Source organism: Etheostoma spectabile, chromosome 12, assembly GCF_008692095.1.
Source record: "Etheostoma spectabile isolate EspeVRDwgs_2016 chromosome 12, UIUC_Espe_1.0, whole genome shotgun sequence".
Lineage (NCBI taxonomy): Eukaryota > Metazoa > Chordata > Actinopteri > Perciformes > Percidae > Etheostoma > Etheostoma spectabile.
The window spans coordinates 9,128,402-9,152,619 of record NC_045744.1 but is presented as its reverse complement, the minus strand read 5'-3'; the positions used below and the strand labels follow the sequence as shown (position 1 = coordinate 9,152,619).

The window sequence follows — 24,218 nt, the reverse complement described above, 5'->3', positions numbered from 1 at the left end:
CGATGACTAAAGAAGCTTCATATTAGTTTCAGCATGTGCATTATTTGTGGTAGAGGTGGGAGCTAAATTACCACTTTCAATGTAATTCTGTTTCTCCCTGTTTGGGCACGACGAGATGCAAGATTGTTGCTGCTGATAAGATAAGAATGCAGCAGTCGCCTGCTCTGGTTGCTGGTGCAGAAGGAGGAAATGCCTATCTGATGGGATTTTCAAATTGGATTTTGAATGGTCAGACAGGGAAGGAGAAATATTTACACACTTGACATCTCCGTTTCTTGGAGTTGTAGGCATGACCTCTGGACAGTGGTATCAACAACAGAAACAAGGGTGAGATTTGGCTAGAGGCAATTTGTTGATGTTTTACACAAGAATCTCTTCTCTTCTTCTGTTGTTCTTCTCCCCAGGTTTTTAACTCCTTTCTTCTGTAAAGTGTATTATAAAAAACTATTGATATGTGCTGAAAAATGACATTGTTGGCACAACCTCATATGATTAAACTGCACCTATGTATCTCTAACTACAATCTGAACCTCATATTGAACCCAAACCCACTTTTCACATCTATCCAGATAAAATGTGACCCTCTTATTTAATAAGTACTGTTATGCACATGTAAGGAATGTTTGCCATGAAACACATGACCTCAGGCCCATTGTAGGTCAGCTCCCATTGCAGGATTATTAGTCAGCAGAAGAAAGAATTACTAAATTCATGAGGGGAGAGTTGAGATTAATTTAGTCCGTTAATGGGCTGTAGACGTGGGATTCAAAGTCACAAACCTTTTATCCAAGAAATGATGCCTATATGAGATTAAAGGAATCAAGGCACATAAAAGTAATTTGTTCTATTATTGCTTAGAAAAAGTAAATATGTAATTAAATTAAAAAAGAGAATCTGCAACAAAAATGTGTGTTTACAGCTTGACTTAAATTCGTACTTGAAAGATTTGATGGAGCTATAAAAGAGTACATTATCTATTATATAGTCCAGATCAGACACAAAAGATTTAAGCAAATGTGTACAACCCGCAAAACTCCTTACTAATAAAGGTACAACACACTTGCATTGTCTTATCATTTAAATTGTTCGCACAAAGCTACTATTTTGCTTATTTCCCCAGCCGTAACATCCCTCTCAATTGCTTTGGTAAATACCATTAAAGCACCAACAGAAGCCAAATCCAAGAAAGTGGACTTACTGGACTCTTGACCTTACTGTCAAGCAGTTGTGAGACCCACAATGTTTGCGCTTTTGTATGGTAAAGGCAAGTCAATTATTGAGAAATTGCATGAACACAGGGGTCAATGTGTTTTTCCAGAGGTTAAATCAAGTGTGTAACCTCCGCATTACAGATGGATGGCTGCCTCATGGCAGCTAATGAAACACACAGCCTGGGAGTTTGTTCACTTCAGAGTGGTCGGCAGCCCTGGCCTTCAACTTGAAGGAGGTGCTGTGCCAGGTGCCAAGTTCAGAGATGTTTATTTCTGCAAACTGCTGGGGACTGCAGCCCTGCAAGCAGTCCCGACGCTTTCATGTTTCCACATGCGTCTGCCCCATGCAATCTGCCCGCCTGTTATGAGCATGAAGTAAACAAAACATTAGGTCATCATAAATCACTGGCCAATGATATGTCTGGAGCTGAGATTAGACAACCGGAGTAGAGCAGCAGAGCACAGAGCAGGGAAGCCAGCCTCTGGTCCTGCAGCCTGCTGCTCCTTCTATCCTCCTCGGTCCCAAAGTGTAAGATCATTATTCCAATTGCAGCTCAATTAAGATAAGGCTAAATTACTTTCTCTGTCTCCGACTTTGATGTTCGGGGGATTTTTCTTCTTACTACAGTTGAAAAACAGGCAGTTTAAAAGTAGCAGGGGGAGACAATCGCTTTGAGCACGCTTTGATGTTGGGGGTCAGAGCATTGCATGGGATTTGATTGGAAATGTGCACGATTGTTTTTTTTTGTGAGATTCATTTTAGACAAAGTTCCATTTCAAAAGTGAGTGATACATCTCATTTGCTGCATTGCAAAGACAATTAAACATTTTGGCTTTGTGTGTGCGTGTGTGTTTGTGTGTGTGCGTGCGTGGGTGCGTTTGTTTGTGTGCGTGTGGGATTGTGTGAGCGCGTGCGTGCGTGTGTGTTGCATTCCACTTTTCCTGAACTCTTATTTCGGTTGACACAGGCCCTGTCAACCGAACGTGACTTATTTTTTTTTCGGGTCTGCCCATGTCCATGCTGAATCAGTGTAATTGAACATGTTTCCTAGTGCGTGTGGACAGAGGATGGTGTGCAGACTGAGGCTGCTGAGCACCCATAAACACCTCCCCAGGATTTAATGCTGTTTGTTTGATCCCAGTAGAAGATCTGTTTCCGGCTCCAGGGGATATACTGTACATACATAGGGAATATAATGCTAACGTGCAGTGGAAGCAGAGTGACTGTCAATTTTTTTTCAGTAGGTAAAAGACACTTTCCCTAATAAAGTTTCTTTTTAATAATTTATCAAGACTTGCATTTTAGAATATTTGTCATTTTTCCCTATAACCAATTCAAGCGCTGAGCCACTCAGTCCATTGTTCGCCCTTGTTCTCTTTGTCTTAAAGTTCACGTATTTGCCTGACTTCTCACTGTAAACACAATGGCGAAAACATCAGAGGCCCATGTACTGGGGATGTTTATATGAGCCGAGAGCCAGGAGATGGAACAGAGATATGAGTGCTGATCTGTGAAAGGAACCACCGCTGTATCGCTGCTGCTCGCCATCACACACAAACACCATCTGGCTGCCTCTCGCCAGACAGAGAAGACCTCACACCTGCACACCTCACAGAAACACATGAAGAACCATTTTATATGAATGTGATGTGAGTGTTGTGTGTACTGCCTTTTGTTTGGATTTGTTGAACACGGTAAATAATAGGAAACATATTAAATATGTGCTTATTTATATTCTACTTTGGCCTTTTGAGCAACAATAGATTTTTATATTGCACGTTTGTCTGAAAAAGTTATAGAATACTTTTAGCTGTAATAATAATAATAATAATACATTTTATTTAACAGCGCCTTTCTAACACTCAAGGACGCTTTACAGAGACTGTAGACTGCAGAGAGCATGACTTATTCAACTAACACAGATTCAGCTTTTAGAGTGACTGTTTTCATTCAAAACAAAGCAGAATCTAAAGTTATTTGCAAACTAAATTGAGGCATTTCACTCAAGCATTGGCTGATGTGTGGAGATGATCATCACCATTACACCATCTCCATAGACATAGAACTAAATAAAATTTTAAAAAAAAGCTTTAATAGTAAAGTATTAACAACACTCACTAAGAACTATGTATTACCATTGGGATGTGTGAGAAAAGATCAATCAATCCCTCACCCCCACTGCTCTGACGTTTTTGACTAATTCTCTGTCTCTCGGTATCTCTCTCCCCTTGTGTGTGTGTGTGTGTGTGTGTGTGTGTGTGTGTGTGTGTGTGTGTGTGTGTGTGTGTGTGTGTGTGTGTGTGTGTGTGTGTGTGATAGAATGCTCTTTACACTGCAACCAGGCCTGAAAATGGAGAAAGGATAACTTAAAGAAAATTAGTTAACTGCCTGAAGAGTAAACAGGGGCAGCTGAAAAAGAGCATCGGGAGGAATAGTTTTCCTCTCAGAGGTCAAAGGGTAGATTGTCCATTGACACAAGCTCAGACAGCTGACATCTGAGATACATTTCGGGTCACTGCAAAGAGCTACGTTGTGCCCTTCATTACCTGTTTCGCAAGAACGTTTGACATTGACAAAATGTTTTGTAGATTTTGTAGATTTTTTAGATCTTGTAGATTTTGTAGATTCTGCTTCATGTTGAAACTGAAGTTTTCAGTTTTTAAAAATCTCCTCAGAAACTGTGAACATGTGCAATAGTTGTTGCTTAGGTCAGTGTTATTCTTTTAACCAGTTTGTGTTTCCTTGCCCAGGTTTCACCTCACACCCCATTCTGCATAGTAATTCTCTGTCAAAGCATGTTATTTGTGCGTGTTTGTGTTTTTGCAAGTGTGCTGTGGTGGTGATGTTGAGGGGTTGCAGATAAATCCTGCTTCCTGCTATTCTGGTTGCATAGGCCAAACACAATCTAGGTGAAACCTGGAGAAACAAGACTGTCACTGAAACACAGCTATGCCTTTGGGTACTCTCTCACTCATTCAGAACACACACACAAACGCACACACACATGCACGCACGCACGCACGCACGCACACACACACACGTTATTTTTACTTCCACTCAAAGTCACTTTCGGTCTGTCAGAAGCACAGTGTAAATGAAATGGCAACCGTGGCAAAGTGAATTGGTCACGCTGTTATCAATCTACAAGGAAACTGATGAATGGCTGCTGAAAAAGACATATTTTCCTTGTTTAAGCCTGAAATAATGAACAAATAAATAAATCATAATGACAAGTGTCATCATATAAATCAGAAATTACCTTATTCTACAGTCAGTAATTAAAATATTTCTGATGATCTACATGAGACTGTAAATATAAAGCAAGGAATCCATGATATGTGGTCAATTACATTCGTAATGCATTTTCCCCTTTGAACCTCATTTATCTAATCATGACTTACCAAATATGTCACTAATTTCAGATAGGCCGGAAAGACTAGAGATTTGGAGAAGGGGAAGAATCAAGTAGCATTTCCCCCAAATGGATGTGTTATTGTTGAAATTCCGATTCGAATTTTGAATGCACCTTTTAGTAATCAGATCATTTCATGACCAACTGACCTCTTTGCATGATTGACAGAGCTAATATGTGATCATCCTTACTGATGGTTGTAAAAAAAAATTGCACAGGCATTGGTTTCTAATTTAATCAATTACTGGATTGGTCCACCCAGGATGCACCGAGCTATTGTCAACATGGCCTTCATATTGATTACACAATCACTGTTGCCATCTGAACTTTAAAATAAAAATGAAGGCAGTGGAGTGAAGACACGGCAAAGCGCTTAGTGGGAAATAATTCAAGAGGAAGTCTGTTGACAGTATTTTAAAACCACACAAATTAAAATCCATTCATTCACACACGATTGTGCACTCTCTCAACACTGCATTGAAGGAACACACACTGTCTCTTCCAGGAATGAATAGCCAGAGGGATGGCTCAGAGGGATGGCGTTACCTCTACACACACACAAACAAAAGCTCCCTCTATTAAAATCACATTTTATGTTCCTCAGTGACCCACCTCCTGTGTGAAGCAACTTTTTCCTTTTTCTATTTTAAGTAAAGACCAAAGCCCAATTCATCATCGTCTCTCCCTCTGGTTGGTGTGACACGCTCATTTCTCCTCCTTGGACGGAAGGACTCAGAATTGAGATGGGTCACTTACAGCTCTGTCTCCTCCTCTTTTAGTGCAGATGACACCCACCTCCCTGGGCTTAAAACATGTGAGGATCAGTGGGGAGTCTGGGGAAAACTGATGTGACGTCGCCATGAGTGTGCATGCACCTATATTATGCAGGGATGCCCTTGAAACAGGAATCCCATTACATTCACTGAAAATGAATTTGCATTCACTGAAAATGGATATGCTCCTTTATGTCTATAATCATATGTGTCAATATGTTAAATGTGTTTTTCTTCTTCTCATTGTTGAGTTATAGGTTAACTTTAAGATTATTCTGTAACATTGGGTCTTTAAAGTCATCAAACAATAGACGTCCCATCATTTTAAATTTAATTGTCTCTATTTCTTTACATTGTGTTTTATTTTTTTTTTACTTCCATAATAAACTCTATTTTGTTGTACTAAGTTGTTTAATGTTCAAAAAGACTAACATTTCAGCCAGCAACCATAGAAGCACCAACACAATATGTAATCATCCATTGAAGGTATTTACATTTGTATTAAAATGGGTGTTTACATGTTTCTTAAATGTCTGACTGTTAACATCTCTTCTCAATAAAAGTAGAGGTAGTTTGGTGTCCCGTGTAACAGCAACCCAAGCCTGCTGTTGATGTTTTCATAGCCCAGTGGCCGCCTTGCACCATAAAATGAGAAGACACCTGCGAAAGACACAGACAACTGCTACTGTGGCTCAGATAGCAGCAGTTGGACAGCTTTGAAGTGTTCCTCTCATCTCACAAGTTACAGAGTTCAAGTTGTTTGCTCCCTGCTATCAGGACTGTGTTCTATTCGTATAAACCCACGTCATGCTATGAATTCATGCATAACATGTATACACAAGTATTTGTGTAAATGCATATCGTGTTTAGCACTGTGTATTGACTATGCTAAATTGCAATGATAGGCTACTTATTTCATTAAGCAGTGTGAGTATTTCTTTTAATTTAAATTCAAAAAATAAATCTGCCCGTTCTTCAGTTATAATCTACTTAATTGCAATGTTTGCTTTACTATGAGCTCAAGACGCCATGTTTTTTGTAACATAAAAAAATAAATAAAAAGAGCACAATGATCAGGGCGTCAAATCCCCTGAAGAGCTGGTAAATCGTTCATTTGTTTAACACCTTTGTTTGTTTACATAGTGTTTTAATAATAAACTGCATTAATTACCTTCCATTCATGTGTTGCAGTGATTTAATATATTGTAGAAAACTGTTTTTTTTTTAAAAATCAAGAAATTACTAAAAATACATATAAAAAAACGTATTTAAAAAAAACTGGCCATTCCGATTTAAAAGAAGGTTGTAAAACTCGTGCAGAGTGAGACCTTAAAAATATATATTTATAGAATTGCACTAGGCTACACTTGACAATAAATCGCTGTATGCCTCGCTGTAGAATTGGGACATTCAAGTGCTCGGTGCGTAAAAAGGTGTTATAATTAGAAACCGCAGGGCCGAGCAGCAGAAAAGCAGGTTTTGTAACTTGAAGGCAACTCTGTTCGTTTTTAGGTATCGCGCCAAGGCAGCCGGGTTATTCGCAGGTCGGCCGTTTCCCGTCGGCCTGGATTCACAGTGCCCCATTATCCCGCCATGCAGCGCTCACACGACGTCTGCGTCACTTCATTTCTTACTTCTGACTTAAAGATGCTGCACGATTTCAAGATCATTATTTCCCCCAGAAGCCTTGTTTACCCCTGCCTGTTATGACAAACCCGAGTGAATCATTTCTATGAAAATGATCATTTGTCTTTAAAATGTGACAGGCAAGGATAAGAGGCTGCATTATTTTCCCTTATGAGAGACAAGTGTTGGACCTCCAACCTTTTACTCGTTTGGCCGACGTGCAAACACAGAATTCGCGTCTATGGACACTTAATTAGAAACAGATGGCGCTTGGAGCTCGGATCTTGTGCACCATCCGAGAGTTAAAACACAGCATTGTCCATAATGAGCTGAGCCGCTCATTCAGCCGTACAGGTGCACACAGTCTGCAGGGACTATCCGGGACTCCACATCCATGTTTCATCCCGTCTACTCCTGTCTGTAGGCAGATAAACCTCCACACATCTATTACCCGTCTATCAAACAGGCCTAAAAAGCAGCTTATTTGCGTCAACATTGAAAAGGGACGAATGTATAGTGTAAATGTAATTCCGGTCAACGTCCACTTTTTATTACGAGGTAATAATAATGTCAAAACTGAAAGTTGCAAAGTCAAGTTTTACATCCGATTTGTTCATATTCAGCTGATTGTTTCACATCACATAAGTCACAGTCATCACGGATTTGCTCTTTGTGCAGGCCTATTAGAAATAATACGATTATTCTAAATTAAATTGACATTTTATCCCTAAAACAACAACAACATATGAGTAATAGTTGTTTACTTTTATGTGCATTTCTTGAACTTTGATCTCAAATTCAGATGACATGATGATTAGATAATTATTGTTTTCCTAAATACACCCATACGCTGTTTCAGAAAATAATAGGTGATGTGGTCGCCGACAAACCAACAAAAGAGGTTATTTTGATATCATAAGTATCTGCTCTAAGCCCAACAAGATGACAAATATTGGCCTATGTCGTTTCGATATGTCATATAGTAAAGGTTTGGCCATCATAGTCGTTTTTTTGTCTTTGCTATTTGACCCAAAGCAGTGAAGGAAGTTGCGCATTTTCAGGAATGTAGCGGAACGTTTCAGGAGAAAGTGGAGTGAAGCGTCATACAGACAGGATGAAGCAGGCGTCCGCATGTGTCTTCGTGCGTTAAAGAGCCCCAAACAGACACGGTCCCCTGGTTCATTAAATTAAGTCCTGAATATCATCTGATTAACTTTGTAGTTGTTGTTGTGGTTGTTGTTGTTGTTGTAGTTGTTGCAGCTGTTTGTCTGGAGCTCACGTGGGGAAAAGTAGGCCTATAAAAAAGTAGCAGAAATAGTGAACCTTATTCCTTCTTCTACTAGCCTATGAGGGGAAATTACATTTAAATGAAATGTGTGGTCTACCTATGCTGCTGTGGAATCATCTCGGGACAGGATGCGGGCTTATTGTTAATTACAGTATCAGTTCATTTGCACTGCAAATGTACAAGTTATATTCCTGCAAATGCCTTTTGTACCTTATTTCTGGAAACTTTTAGAATGAAATTATTTACAATTTTACGGACACACACACACATACACACACACAAGCTGCGCTCTAGCCTTGTGTGTGTGTGTGTGTGTGTGTGTGTGTGTGTGTGTGTGTGTGTGTGTGTGTGTGCTACGTCCTGTTGTATTGTTGATGGTGCTCTGGCGGCCGACATCCTCCTCATTGACCCCCGTCTCCCTCTCAGCCTTTTCCGTCTTATGAAAAACGATTCCAGCTCTCTGATTGAATTTTATTCCTTCCTGACCTGGTGTGTTCTGCGAGGGCGCCATCAATCTTAGGACTAACACGACGTTTGTTTATCAGGCCGAACTCGGAACGTATCTAATGGCTTTTATGAGCCTGATCATAGTTGGTGCAATCGGGGAGCTGGGGAAGACATACGAGCAGCATTTCATCGCGGTTACTGAACAACTCCTGTATTTTCTGTTCGTTCTTTCAGTTGTCGTTGTTCACATGTATCCACCGTGCCACCGAGGCCTGTGTAGTTAGTATGCACATGGCCTGCAGCTATATCTCTCAGCGTATTTTGTTATGATGTGTATTGTTGGTCTTTTGAGGCCTGAAGCTGACGAAAACGATAGAAGCACTACGCCCCATCTAACCCACCTTCCATCGTTCAGAATCCCACCAAGCATATTGTAGTTTTGACATGCTACTTGATCTGTAGTCTGGATATGTTACCACCCCCTCTGTTTCTGTTAGAAAGGAGACATGCAAAAATTATTCTCAAATTGTCAGTAAAAGATTTTCAATAGAAACTCAAGCATCTCGCTTTAGAATTTAAATGTGCAAATTTAGGGTCTATACTAAATTTTGTCTATACTGATTGTTAAAATGATTATATCTATTAACAATTGTTCTTTTTAATCCTATTTTCTACCAGATGAGTATTACGGTGTCATAATATTTAAATAAAAACTCTGATTTGTCTTTATACTCTTATAAATAATGGTTATAATCTTGAGTTTGTTATGAAGTATTATTATTAGTAGTAATATTATTATTATTGTTTTTGTTATTATTATTAGTAGTAGCCTAATATTGACGCATTTTTAATAATGTACAGGTACGGACTGTTTGACGCACATGTCACACACACGTCCATACAAGCAAAAGCTAATTTAATTTATTTTGTATCTGCTGTATACATTAATGACATGTAAAATAAACATGTATATGTGATAATTAAATATTCAGAATGCCTAAAATAAAAATAATATAAATAAATAAAATAGAATAAACCTGCTTTGATTGACGGATGGCGATGAAGGACATAGACGTATTTCTTTTTAAAAAAAATCATTCGTATATATTATAATGTATGATAATAATAATATTTTCTATTTCAAAGAAATTTCCATTGAACGTGATTAAAAGAGATTGATTCCCATTCGTTAATGTCACTGAGGGAAACTGCCAACTTGGATTACAATAAAACATCAATCTGACATTTCGAGTACAGAGAGCCAATTTAATAAATACTCATTCTTGCAATTAAATATCCACATACTCTCAAAAACTCGGATGAGTCACGTACAAAAAGAACGTGACGGTCGTGGATGTCTCCATTCACGTCAGCGTCATGTCAGACTGGTCAGAATTCAAACATCAAAACTGAAGTGACAACGGGAATATCTTCGGCATGTGTGGTGTGATATTAAGTAAGCGTTGGTATGCGCCAGTAAACACACAACGCAATCCAAAACCAAGTTGTGCCGTGTGCAGACTGGTCCCCAGGTCTAGGCCTTAGGTCAAAATCAACTTAATCTTCTCGTCTATTAAGCATTTCTAATATGACAGTACAAATATAAACAGTAAAGCAGATATGCATGTTAAAAAGCCAAGAAATATAGATTAACAGGCGTTTTCTCTTTGGACGTGCGGATACAAATTTGCTTTTATTTTGCCACTATTAATTCATGTTTCCTCAATTTTTTAGGGGGGAAATTTTATTCAAAAAGCAACTTGCTTTTAGTGCAGTCGCGTCAGTGTGTAGGCTACTGGTTTTTTTGGTGAGAGGAACATATTTAAGATTTGAATCTGTGCAGCAGATTACAGTCCAAACATATTGTGATGAACGCACACCATTAAAGAAGAGCTAAACCTCAGAGGGTCAGGTCAGATTTATAACGAGGCCTACACGCCAACACGGGCCAGACTGAGTGTAAAATATCACTAGTCTGTATTCAAGTCTGTAAGAAACGAGGCGTTAACTTAAACTCACATACAATGACAATTTATTAAACAAACAAACAAATCCTTCAGAATACTTTTCAACAAACGAAGAATTTTTCAAATAGTACGACGATATACACGTTCCTTTTTCTTACTTTTATAATGGAACAATTGTTTGGACACTTAAAGGCAATTCAATTTAGAAACACTTTGGTGTTTGGTCCATAATATCCGGCTACATTGTTTTTTTTTTTAAATAAATTACTATATGCAATTTACACGTCCATGAAAACTGACATATCCATAACATAGCACATAAAAAGCCACAAAAGCAAAGATTGACTTACGTGTTATTTGCAGTAACACTGTTCTTTAGAAAAACCAACATCAAGTCTTTTCTGTTTTTTTGTCTCATATTAGTCCATTTGGTGTGGTCAGGTGAGGGGAGGGGGGGGGGGGGGGACGTTGGATTTTACTGGAAGAGTTCAAACACCGTGAGGAAAATATTGAGCCTATTTATTTTGGTCAGAACTTGCTGCAGTCATATACGAAAGCTCCCGAAGTGCGATAGATAGGTTGGCTCGGTGGGAATGACATCTGACAGCTGTTATTCCCATTCACCGGTGAGTTATTCAAACCAATTCTTTGGGATTCAAACATCTCTCGGACTGAATGGAAGTTCTGCTGCTGTGCCGGGTACGCTGCGCCCAGATGGCCCAGGTCCCCGGCCTGGTTGAGGTACCATGAAGTCAGCCTCCCTTGGTGCGGAAGGTGGCCCTCTTGCCCAGAGTTTAGATTACCGTGGCTCATGGAGGATGAGGTGGTAGTGACTGAGTAATCTGGCAACGTTTCGTCCACGGTGGTGCTCGGTGCCAAGTGGCTAGACCTGTCCCCGGCGTACAAGCTCATGGCTTGCATGTTACAATGATAGGTTGCATTGGAGGTAGTGGAGATGGAGTTCTGGTTGCAGGGTGAACTGTAGACAGATGTCTGATTTGGAGAATAGTTTAAGGACAAAGACGGTGCTATACCTGTCCTGGCGGAGGAAGTAAGGCCAGAGGTGAGCTCAGTGTCCCCTTGTGGAGACCCCCGGAGGGAGGTCATGATGTTGTCTACGCTGAAGCCTTGCGTCGAGGCCTGCCCGTGGTGCTGGTGGTGCTCTGAGTTGTCCATGCCGATGGACCTGTTGGAGGGGATGCTGTGAGGGCTCCCGCTGGACATGCTGCTGCTGCTGTCCGGGCTCTCGATTTTGGGCACGGTGCTCAAAGAGGGCGAGTCGGCCTGCGGTGGCGTGACTGTCCCGTTCTCAGTCTTTATATCCTGGATCCTCACAGGCTTGGAGCCCTGCACCGGCTGCTCCTGCTCCCGGCCTTGCTGCCTCGGCGGCACATCCTTCTGCAGACGCTCTTCTTTCTCTTTCATGACGTCCTTCTTTTTGAACCGTCGTCTCCTCCTCAAGAAGCTCCCGTTTTCGAACATGTTGTAAGAGTCCGGGTCCAGGGTCCAGTAGCTGCCTTTACCGGGCTTTTTATCATCACGGGGCACCTTGACAAAACACTCATTAAGCGACAGATTGTGTCTGATGCTGTTCTGCCAGCCCTGCTTGTTGTCTCGGTAAAATGGAAACCTCTCCATGATAAACTGGTAAATCCCATTCAGGGTCACCTTCTTGTCAGGCGAGTTTTGGATAGCCATAGTGATGAGCGCGATGTAACTATAGGGGGGTTTGACCATATCCTTGGGCTGAGGTTGTGGGGTGTACGGTCCATACGCCCGGGCCATGCTGGCAGGGTATTGGTCATGAGCAGCATGGGAGTACATGTTCATAGGTGCTGGCATCCCGGTGTATCCCCCACCGGCAGCGGCCCGGTAGTAGCTCGGGTCACTGCTGATGTACGGCACGACGCCCAGTGAGTTGGGACTGGAGACGGAGTAGCGAGCCTGCATGTCTTCACTTTGATTCGGCGAAAATAAAGCTCCAAAATACGCAGACGGAGAGCTCCACTTATCCCTCCTCTGAAATGCTGAGGCACTCAAATCTCAGCTCCTCACTGCTCACTCAAAAAGAAAACGAGAGGAAATTCTTAACAACAGTGCAACGTGGTGGATCTCAGCCGTGTTTAAGCCGTCCCCATCTCTGTGTCTCTACGAAACGCACATTGAAAAAGTTCTGAACTTTGGACATCCGTCACCACACAGGACTTTTTGCGCAGTTAAATTCTTTCCTCCTTTTTGCTGCTGGTGGAGCTCCTCCCCGAAGAGTGCACGAGTCGTCCAATGGGAAGTGAGACCGTGCAGAGAGCGCAAGAATGCTCCCGGCCACACTCAGGGTTTTTAGAAAAGCGAGAGGAGGTGTCGGTAACTCCCAGCCCACTCCAGCCAAGACTTCAGACGTGACAGAGGAACTCACATGTACACAACCACATCATGGAGTGCATATTCTTGCAAAGTGTATTACAAAAAGACATCCTCTATCAGACCTGTGGCTGGCAATGAACAGAAAAAGATGAGTTGACTTTCAAATTTAAATGTGTATTATTTATTCATCAATCTGGATATTTATGCATTATATTCATTCAGATATTGCTTCCTTAAAAATAAAAAATCACAATTTACATCGCATGCTCTCTTGTGGCTGCCATTCCTAATATGAAGTTCATTATTTCATTATTTTATGAGGACAGATAGTAACAGCAATGAACCAAATGGCGTCGTAAAACGTCTTTAAAAGTGCATTTCCTTAGTGAAAAGACTCAACAGCAGCAGCAGATCTCTGGGAGATCAAAGCAGGCAGAGCCTCGCATCGTTGGCAGTGGGCGGTTAAGTGAGATCTCATTACAACGGGAATAAAAAGACAGTTTGGGCTGCGAATAGCCATAGGTGTCAGAGTTTATTCAAGAGAAGGATTGAAAGAGCAGGCAACCAAATGGGATGAGCCTGACACCTCACACGAGGGGCTTTTCATCAAAATGCTTGAATATCCGTTGTGTTGGGGCGTTTGAGGCCTTTTGATAATGTATTATCTCTGTAGCAGAAGAAACAAAATATTAAATATTTCGTCATTCTTCCACAGATTCATTTATCTTTATATTTCTATAAAGGTCCCGTGGGATTCATAAGGTGTTTATGGAATTCTATGCGGTGTAATTAATTTTAAGGCCTGACGGTTGAAAGAAGATTATGACCAAAGATAGACAAAAGTTCAATAAGGCCTCTGGATAACCCGCTGTCAAAGGCGACTGTGCATGAAATTGTTAACGGTCATTGTGAGGCAAAGTTACAGTCCTAATGTCGATGTAATTCTCTGCAGGTCATCTTAATTAAATGTCCGTGCAGTGGCCTGGTGCTCCGCCGGTTTCTCCTTACATGGACCCGGGCATGAACTTTTTCCACCGCCCCGGGCTGTTTACACAGTCCACGACGGGCTTTTTACTTAATACCACGGCCTGCCCACCCAGTCCTCCATAACCTTTATTATTTAAGGTATCCACGACTGGAGCGCGAGGAAAAACACGAATGGATATCAAAATAATAAAACAAAACAGGCACATTTGTTGGCTGTTACTATTTTTCTGAAATAGCCTATAATGAGGACACCATTATTAATAAAATACAGCCTCTGTCACGGTATGGTGGAGACACAATAGGCCTATGCTTTTTTTGTTCTCCAATTTAATTAGATTTTAACGTCATTTAATGTTTTTATTTTTGTTTTTGGTACGTACGTAGACTAGCAGTTTAATTTTCCTCATTACACAGTTTTTCTTTTCCTGAAACAAAAGGCCGAAATTATAAGAAATAATAAGACAAAATTAACGACTTTAATGTTTGTGATAAATGTATTATTACACATATAGAAAAGTTCAAATTAAACTATGCATTATGGTATTTAATCAGACTTACTCCCGATTGAAAATAAAACTAAACTCACAATTTTTAAAATAGATAGAAAGGAAGAGAGAAAGCGAGAGAGAGAGAGAGAGAGAGAGAGAGAGGAGAGCAGTTTAAGGTTCTTTATAACTATGAGTTTGGCTCCCTCTAGTGTTCAGAAATTGCAAACATCTTCTTCTTTTACTTCTTGAAAGGCCACCATCCATGACATGAACTGAATTGTGAAATCTACATTTCAGAAGACTTCTTTATTTATTTTTTACAGATAACTGACATGATGCTGTACCATTCATGTAAAGTAATATAGGCCTACCTAATTTATTAAACAAATACCGTGTGTGTGTGTGTGTGTGTGTGTGTGTGTGTGTGTGTGTGTGTGTGTGTGTGTGTGTGTGTGTGTGTGTGTGTGTGTGTGATGTGTGACATTACTGCCACCTCAAGATTTAGTTCAGTACTACAGTCAGTATCACATTCCCTCCTGTACAGTCAGCCTGACAGGACACAGGGATCAGTAATTAAGAAGCACTGGTTATCAGATAAGAGAAAGCCATCAACTTGAATACTGAGATGTGCTACTCAGAATACTACGAGCTCAGTACTTACCTCACTCCTCCTTTACTTGACAGTTTAAACAGATAATGTGATGCGCACAGCGTGCCCTATAACCCGGCATCCATGATGAAAGAAAGTGCTAAGGTGACATGGTCGGAAAGGTTTGCCCAGGCTGGTAGAGTACATCAGCATTGTTATAGGAAAGGGTTGTTGGAGAAGTTATCTATGTAAAACTGGGCCCTTATTCTGTGTTTTTAGCAAGGACGTGCATTTCATTAAATCTTAGGCGGAGACATGCATTTAGAGCTACTGTGTGAGAGCAGTGTGTTCTTCCTGGGATAATGTGTGTGACATACCCTAACCCTAGATGTGGCACCAGTCTCCTGGGTTGGTCACGCAAGAACATTGTTATTTGTTTCTTGGTTGACGTCTAAGAAATTTCTCTTTATACATTATTTTTTTGGCTTGTTGCCAGTGCTCGACTTGACTGAAAATTATTGTTATTCCTTCCTTCAGATACATTTTCAACAGATTCAGATTCTGACCTTTTTTTTCTGCATGGTTGTGCGTGTCCATCAGCAAACAATCCAAGAGAAGAGTATCTATCAAGAAGATGAAAGTGAGGGATCACATCCCAGCAAGATGGAGGAAGTACAAATAGTAGAAAAAAAGACATTTGTACAAAAGGGGTTTTACTTCATACAAAAAAAGGAAATTAAGTTAAAACTAAATAAAAATGGAAACAATAAAATCCATAAACAATTTAGTCTTGTGAATTTTCCTTTTTAACATAAATTGTGTTCAATGCAAAATATCACAGATAAGATGTATATCTAATTGTCACAAATTTGTAAATTTGAATTAATAAATTTCTTTTGATATTTTAAGTACCAGCATCATTCTGCCCAATGATGTAAGAACTCACTGAGGAGGTGTTGCATTAATGTTCCAGTGTGTCACGTATGGACAACTGCCAGGCAGCCACTGGGATCCATTGTATCAGGACAACCACAGGATATGTGTGCTGATGATTGTTGTTCCTGGTTCCAGTTGCTGACACAGAAATATTAGTTTTCAACAGGATCATTTTATATGCACTGCCATACTGGCTTACTTTAGGGCAGGCCTGCTGTCAAGAGGGTCAAAGGGTACAGCTAAGTGTACCCCTGTGTGTGTGTGTGGGTGTATGTGTGTGTGTGTATGTGAGTGGGGATGAAAAATATTGTCCTATTCTCAATTATTCCTGATGGTGCATGCCTTGAGGTGTGTTCAATAGAACATGAATTACAAATAAATTCAAACTTATCCATCATCCTCTTCAGCACCATGGACAGAGCAGAGACATTTTAAGCTTTTAGTCTTTTACTGTAATACAACCATGCCTGATCATTCTAATCTGTGTAGCACTGTCCAACATGGCTAGTGTCCAACAAGCATTCAGTGTCCGTCGGACCTGGACTCAAAATACAGCATAATCTGATATGTATCTGATGTGGGATTTCTGTTAGACGGGGTGATCTAATGAGTGGGATTTATTATCAACATATTGTGTGTAATGGACTTGCATGGCTGTGTGTTGGTCTTACAGACTTTTGTTGAAACTTTATTTTTATATAGGTTATATACAGCCCCTTTAAAAAGACTAAATGAACCCAGATTCACACTCCATCTATCTAACTTGAACGCTTCTGTAATCAATCATCTGTCATTCACTCGTTTTACACCTTTTTAGGAGAATACAACTGTCGACATCTCTTGTCAGATTGAATCAGATGAAAAGACGTGACAATCCAGAAGCGGATTCATCAACTCAAACATTTGTGTTTTACTGTATCGCAGGTAATCCAACCTGCCTGTAGGCAGTCCATATCAGAGAGACATGACAAAGTTCAGCTTCATCTGTATTCTATATCCTCATGACTAGATGGCCAACTGACTGCTCTGCCAACACGTTCATCTTAAATAGCATGACGTTATCCGTATGTAATTATCCATAGCGCATGGATGAATGAAATATGATTTGAGCCTTTCAACTTTCACTTACCACGAGGTGGCGGTACAGTCACGTGAAAGCCACAGCACCCACCAAGAACGGTGGGTTCTCATTTCCGTTTACATGTCAGAGATCAGTATTGAACGTGCCTTTTGCTTTCTTTCTTTCCTCCCTAAGTAAACCTAATTATTTAATAACAATCCTTGAGACAGGCTTTTTAAGAAAATCTAAATCCAAAATACACTTACACTATCCTCAGCGTGGGAACCAACTCAAAGAAGGATTAGGCTACACTTTAAATTTGGTCTTTTCGTATTCAAAATATGTGATTATAGTGTAAAAAAACTACAACATATCCTTTATCATATGTTAAGCTCAATGCAATGATAGTAGGCCTATTTCTGGGAAACCCATAATAATGATTTTGAAACTTGAATCTCTAAAATGATTTGTGATTCATTCCCAATCTTTATGAACGGTTGGGCATAATCGGAATATTCAAAATCGCACACAAACTGCGCTGTTTAAATGTGTTTCATAAATTATCAGGTAGTGCGTAATTTTCAGTAGATATGAAAATAATAATAATGTTAATAATAACAATAACGGCAATAGGCCTAATAATAATAATCCTCTTGTAGCAGTTGAAAAGAAAGAACCAATGGCAAGGGAATAAGTGCTTATAAAAGAAAATACTTTGTGTACAAAAGACTTTTATTGTTAAAACACTTCCAAATGATCTTTTAAAAATAAATCTCTTCAATGACCTGCTGCAGGAAATCAGCAACAATTCCAACAACTTCAAAACAAAACTGAGTCCGTGAACAGAGAGTAACTCAGGTACGTGTAAGTATTTTTCCCTGTTAAAATGTTGCTATTGCTTATTTCTATGTGTAAAGTCAGCATGTAATGAGAGTGTGTGGCCATTCCTACATGGTTAAAAAGAGGTCAAAGTTCACTGACACTGAGTCGAAGGGAATACTGTAACAGCCATTTCACCCGAGGTTACATTTGGTAGACACCTTCTCGACAGTTGTGTCTTCGGTGTGTTGTCACATGACGCATGGCTTTACATCCTGATAGACGCTTTGGTGATGGTGGTGGAGCTGATGATAGTAAGATCCGCCGGTGCTGGGGTGGAGAGAAGAGATTCCGTTTAGGTTCAAAACGAAGTCCTTCCTGTCACACACAGGAGCTGAGTATCGAGACAGTCCCGCTGGAAACACAGAGGACACATGGGGTCAAAATCATTTCTATTACCACGATCGATCTGGATTCTTTTTATTCCAGCTGCTGGATATCAACAATGATGTGCGTTTTGTTTTTTTAAATCTGTGATATAGGTAGAAATTCGTTGGCACTACTTGTCAATACGGTGCCCTGTAATGTTTTAGGTTGAGTCGAATGGCTTCATTAATGATTATAAACCAGTTGACTTAGTTATAAACCACTTGTAAGATCACTTCTTGGGTTGCCAGGCAGAAAAAGGATAATTTGCAATCCATTAACAGACTATTTTAAATTCATTGTTACTAATTAACTATCTAGTCTGCAGGTATACATGTTAGTCAAATATTAATACATGACGTGTTTGTTTTTGTTTACGATAATCCTTTAAGTCTATATATAATGTATACGCTAATAAATCATGGTAACACTTTATGATTAAAAATGCATTTTGGTGAAGATGCTGTGCTGCCGTTTTTTTTTAGAGGGCAGCAATCCCCATTAAGTAAAAAGATAAAAACATAAAGCGTGTAACGTGGCAAAAGAGGTTTTAACACCAGCAAAATGGATTTTTCCCAACATGGCAACCCAAAGTATGTTCTTAGTAGGCTTTAATGGATAAACGATAGCAAATCTTTTGAAAACCATTAATACACCCATCAGTGACAAGCTGTTAAACATTAAGGATGCTTTATTAGGAAGTCGTTCCAATGTGCTTTGTTATGTGCATAAAAGACAGTAAACAACATGAACAAAATAAAAATAATTGAAAAAAATAAGTATCAGCGTGTTTAATATCGTTGTGGGTACTTTATGTCACGATGGCCTTTACCTTAATATCGTCCTTTTTATTGTATTGTTGTGCCTATTTTTTTCTTTCATACATTAGAGGCCTCTAAAGAAAGCTTGATCGAAAATAAAACCAACTTCTAAGAAATTTAAATTAAGCAATAGACTAGATGAGGCACAAATAATCGTTCACACTCCACACACAATGGTATGATGCATGATACAAACTGAAACTGCGCGACATTACAATCTGATCCATTGCTTCAAATTATAGTTTGAGTATGCCAGAGTACATTTGTGTGTTTAACTTGTTTCAATTAATTAATCAGCATGTGGACAGTTGATTCATATTTCAGTCAATGACGGATTTTCACTTACTCATCCAACACAACTTCATTAAATAGCCTAAACAAAAGTATACTGTGAAAACCTGAGCTCTATAGATTTGTTTGTAGTTATACTGTTTAACGTAGGCTGGCCTGTGAAACCTGAAAGCCTAACCTTTGATTCGAACGACTCTTCATAATGCAAATCATAAATACAAGGTATTATATATATATATATATATTATGCATATATGTACAAAGGCTACAGTGTGGCTCTACCTGAAATCTCAGAGGAATCTCGTGTATTGTGGTGCAGATAGCCTTGATCCAGAGAGTAGGATGACATCCCAGTGTGCAGAGCAGAAGAGGTGGGACTGCTTGATGCCAGCGACTGTTGTTTGATGTATGAAGATACACCAGGTGAACTCCAGTGTGAGGCTGCATTTGCATAAGGAGACTGACAGTCAAAAGTGCCTACCATGGCTTGGGAGGACTGCAGGGGACTGCTGCTGCTGTCCGGGCAATAGTCTGAATTAGCGGCCATGTAAGATGACCCGGAGCCTGATGACATATGTGGGACGTGATGTCCTCCTCCGAGTCCTTCGAAACCACCTGTCACTGTGTTACCCATCAGATCTATGTTGTAGCTGTTATGGCATGCTAGTGAGCCTGACGGTGATTGGAAATCAAAGTTCTGCGGCAGCATGGACGCCCCGTAACCGATTCCGTTCATCATCCTGTACATTGGTTTCAAAGCTTGGCATTTCCTACGGAACCCGCGAGGTCTGCGACGGAAAGAGCCCTCCTCAAACATAAACTCACTACTGGGGTCGATGGTCCAGTAGTGACCCTTGCCAGGTCTACCGAGACCCTTAGGCAACTTTATAAAACACTCGTTCAGAGAAAGGTTGTGTCTGACGGAGTTTTTCCATCCCTGGTATGATCCCCTGAAGAAAGGGAAGCGGGCCTGCAGGAACTGATAGATTTCACTCAAAGTAAGCCTTTTGATCGGAGAACTTTGAATAGCCATCACAATGAGTGCGATATATGAGTAGGGAGGCTTTTCAGGGCGCTCAAGGCAGAGTTTCCCTTTTTCCACTTGGGTGATGATGCATTGTGCGCGCTCTCCATCCCTGGCTGTGCGCTCGGCACAGCTGCATTCAGAGCATCAGGACTGGATCGAGGATTAGATGGATCCAAATGTTGCTTGGAGCTCTCGGTCGTCATGGTTGCGCGTCTTTTTGAACCCGTTCACCGCGGGGACCTTTGAAACACGTGGGCAACTAACGTGTCCTATCGTTCAAACGCAAATAAAATCTAATGCGATAATTAAAAGGTCAGTGTCCCTTTGTGGTGCTCTGCGCGTTTATAACCGTGAAAATCAAGAAATACCAGCCGCTGTTCCTCCTTCCTCTCTCTGTCCATCGCTGGCAATAATCCCACAAGAGAGGTGGAATAAAGCTCCTCGACTTTGCTTGCGCCTATCCAACCAGCCAAACACAACTCGACCACCTATCAATTCATAAATCTCTCTCTCTGCCCCTCTACAGTATCCCCCCCAAATCCCTCCAAGAAATCGCCAGGAACTACTCCCTCCCCATCTGGCCAGGATCCAAACTAGAAGCCGGACGCAGTGGAGTAAGACACATCTCCTCCCACGACTTACTTTCTGTAACACCTCTGAATACATTTGTTACACTAATATTTGTCATGATAACTTGGCTAACTAAGATAAACAAAACGACACAATTTGGACAAATACTTACATTTGTCACAAATACCTGCAATGGTTAACAATGCTTTCTAGTAGTTTAACTTTTGTAAAGGTGTGTGCCAGAAAGAGTCCTGCCGTGCTCATTTGTTTGGGATCTGCTAGGACTCTGACATGAGAGGACGCATGCTTTTTCCATCCGAGCGTGCCAACGTGCCACACAGAGCGCACATGGTCAATTTACCTCTTGGAGCCTGGAGTCCATCCCTGGAGAAATAAACTGATTAGAAACTCTAACTAAAGTCTAAAAGAACGATTCGGATAATTAAATATTACAGTAAATTTTGTGAAAAGTTATTTGTTGTTTGTGCATTGGATGAGTTTTAGTTGTCCTTGAAGAGCAATTTACCACTATAATAAGGACGTGAAATAATTTCCCACACCAGAATTCAACAATCTATCCAGAATATCAGCAACATCAAACCTGTAACCCCGCTGCGTCCAGGAAGCACAGCTGGTTTAAAGGAAATTTACTTTCTAGCCTCAGAAGAATAGGCCTACTTGGAATGTTTCTTCCTATCCTATTGTGGATTCGGGTCGAGTTCGCTCAGGATGCACCATTTGTACAAACCCTTTCCTGCGCATGTGTAGTGACTGAGGCGACAGCTATTTGCAGCGCGAGACAGAAAACATAAATATTGGATGCCCCTATCCGACTTTAGCGAGCTTTATGAACACTGAAAAGTAAATATTTATGTGGCAATTTCTTTTTGCCTCATAAATTATAGAAGAAACGGATACTAATAATAGACTGCATTCATCATTTATTATTATCATTTTATTATGTTTTAAATTATTATTGTTTTTGTTATTGTCATTGTTATTGTTATTGCCATTGTTAATAGTAGTAGTAGTAGTATTGTTGTAATTATTACTATAAGCAGTGTAGCCTACACATGCCCTTTAATGGGGCAGTCATTCTTTTCTAGAAACTGGAAAAGTTCCTACTAAGAAGAAATATATTATCTTTTTCATAATGTGTACAACAACATAGTCTGCCAAGGCCAACCATAAGTCCTTTACATAGCCTATACACACAGGTAGTGTATAGAAGGTTCTTGGCACACTTGGAACAAATTCCTAGCAGAGAAGATTTTACAAGGTAGAGTCACATGAACACACGCCTCGATAACCATTATTGCTTCGGCACCTAAAAGTGTCGTTCAGGTGTCAGTCCTAATTTGTCTCCACAATAACCAATGACCACAACATATTTCAATATAAAATATATCACAATAACAGCAAACGCAGATTATCATTTATATTTTTATTTCGTTGCGAAGTTTTGAAAGAAAGAGACAACATTCAAAGTGGATATTTTAACATGGCATTGAGACAAACAACGTCAATGGTCCGTTCAGTAACATTTAAAACAAACATTTGTCCATAAAACATAAAATCTGTTATTGCTTTAAGAAGTATATACAAATAACACCTTGCAACCACAATGAAGTCCAATTGAATTCCCATCATTGATGACTTATAATAATGAAATGTTAGACATTCTGTTCTGATATTGCAAGACTGTGTGTGAAAGCAGCCCACAGCCATAGGCGTTTGACACATGCGCAGCACAGGAGTCCATGTAGCAGGCTGGCTTGACGTGTGAAAATGAGGCAGGTGTATTTGAATGAGGCATCATGAGTTCACCGTAGCGCGGCCAGCTGAAGGCAGGCGCGAGGGCTAAATGTTCTTTGTTTGAGTCCCTCTTGAACGGTCTGCTCAGGATGCTGTCTATCGCAAATGAACTCGTAAACTTGACACATGAATCGGTCTTGGTGGCGGGTGCAGTCTGTGGAAGGCTCTGCGGCTCCTCGGACACTTCTGGCTCCTTGTTGAACTTTTTATCACCGATGCACTTTCTTCTGCGCCGGAAAACCCCATCAGCAAAAGTGTATTCGCTGTGAGGATTGAGAATCCAGTAATTGTCCTTTCCCCAAGGTCTGGACGGGTCCCGGAGCACTTTGAGAAAACACTCATTCAGAGACAGGTTGTGCCTAACCGAGTTCCTCCAGCCGGTGTAGCTGCCTCTGAAGAACGGAAACCTTTTCATCAGATAGTCGTTTATTTCCGCCAAAGTCAGACGTCCAGAAGAGGAGTCCTGGATAGCCATGGCGATGAGAGCGATGTACGAGAAAGGGGGTTTGGGTCTCCGTGTGTACGGCTTGGACTTGTTGCTGGTACATGGAGTAACAGGTGGAGGGCTGTGCGCCACGCAGTCTCCATCCGACCCCAGCTCCTCCTCAGCAGAAAGAGGAGAGCGCGTTCTCCCCTCTGCATCAGTGGACATCTGGAGATGTTTCATGTCATAGTGGCTTCCACACAATACCTCCAACGTCTTGCTGTTTGATGAATTTTCCTCTTTGTATAAGACCTATCCAATTTGCTTTATGCGTGAAGTCCGGATTTTGTGGGCGTCAAGACGCGGAGTGCTTTAAATTGAATCCAAAGAAGTTCTTCTTAGATATCATACCTGCCAGAGCTGAAGCCACTCTCACCTACCAATCTGTGTGAACAGCTGTTTATAGTCGGCTCACCTCAGGACCAACCCAAGAGGGTGGAGTTAAATGATTTCAAAAGATTTGGAGCACAACACATCTTCACATTGCGTGCATGATAGTCTATACTAAAACTGTGATCACAATAAAAGGTTCCCCATGAGTCTATAATTTAGTGTTTAGCAATTTCGTGCAGATGTATTACTTTCTCACCTGTGAAATGTGAGCTGCCTGACACCTTGGGACTATTTCACCTGAGACAACCAGGTGGCGTATGTTTCCTTTGTATTTAAAGGTGTGGTGCCGTATCATTTGACAATTTCAGGCAGCACTGTAGCCAGAACGTCTTTCATATAGATTCTGTTCATCCTAATGACTGAAAACCATGTTTCTTATGAGTGTAATATTTAAAGAACTCAGTCAAGAAAAGAGAAGAAAAGATG

At 40.5% G+C, this 24,218-nt stretch overlaps 3 protein-coding genes across 3 annotated transcripts; all 3 read right to left on the bottom strand.

Moving 5' to 3' along the window:
* Positions 1-10,942: 10,942 nt before the first annotated feature.
* Positions 10,943-12,929, bottom strand: foxc1a (forkhead box C1a). Its single transcript, XM_032531772.1, has one exon. It carries the CDS (start codon positions 12,673-12,675, stop codon positions 11,254-11,256), a length of 1,422 nt encoding a protein of 473 aa, XP_032387663.1. The 5' UTR covers positions 12,676-12,929; the 3' UTR covers positions 10,943-11,253.
* A 4,971-nt stretch (positions 12,930-17,900) lies between these two features.
* foxf2a (forkhead box F2a) lies at positions 17,901-21,051 on the bottom strand. Its single transcript, XM_032531773.1, is given in 3 exon segments — positions 17,901-18,380; positions 19,786-20,580; positions 20,583-21,051. Coding segments are annotated over 3 exon segments (1,110 nt in total). The 5' UTR covers positions 20,734-21,051; the 3' UTR covers positions 17,901-18,216.
* Positions 21,052-22,591: 1,540 nt separating this feature from the next.
* foxq1a (forkhead box Q1a) lies at positions 22,592-23,792 on the bottom strand. Its single transcript, XM_032531774.1, has one exon. It carries the CDS (start codon positions 23,580-23,582, stop codon positions 22,758-22,760), a length of 825 nt encoding a protein of 274 aa, XP_032387665.1. The 5' UTR covers positions 23,583-23,792; the 3' UTR covers positions 22,592-22,757.
* Positions 23,793-24,218: the final 426 nt, after the last annotated feature.

What these genes read in the sequence shown, in the direction of transcription:
- foxc1a (XM_032531772.1), bottom strand. Translation starts at nt 12,675, where the DNA reads ATGCAGGCTCGCTACTCCGTCTCCAGTCCCAACTCACTGGGCGTCGTG.
- foxq1a (XM_032531774.1), bottom strand. Translation starts at nt 23,582, where the DNA reads ATGAAACATCTCCAGATGTCCACTGATGCAGAGGGGAGAACGCGCTCT.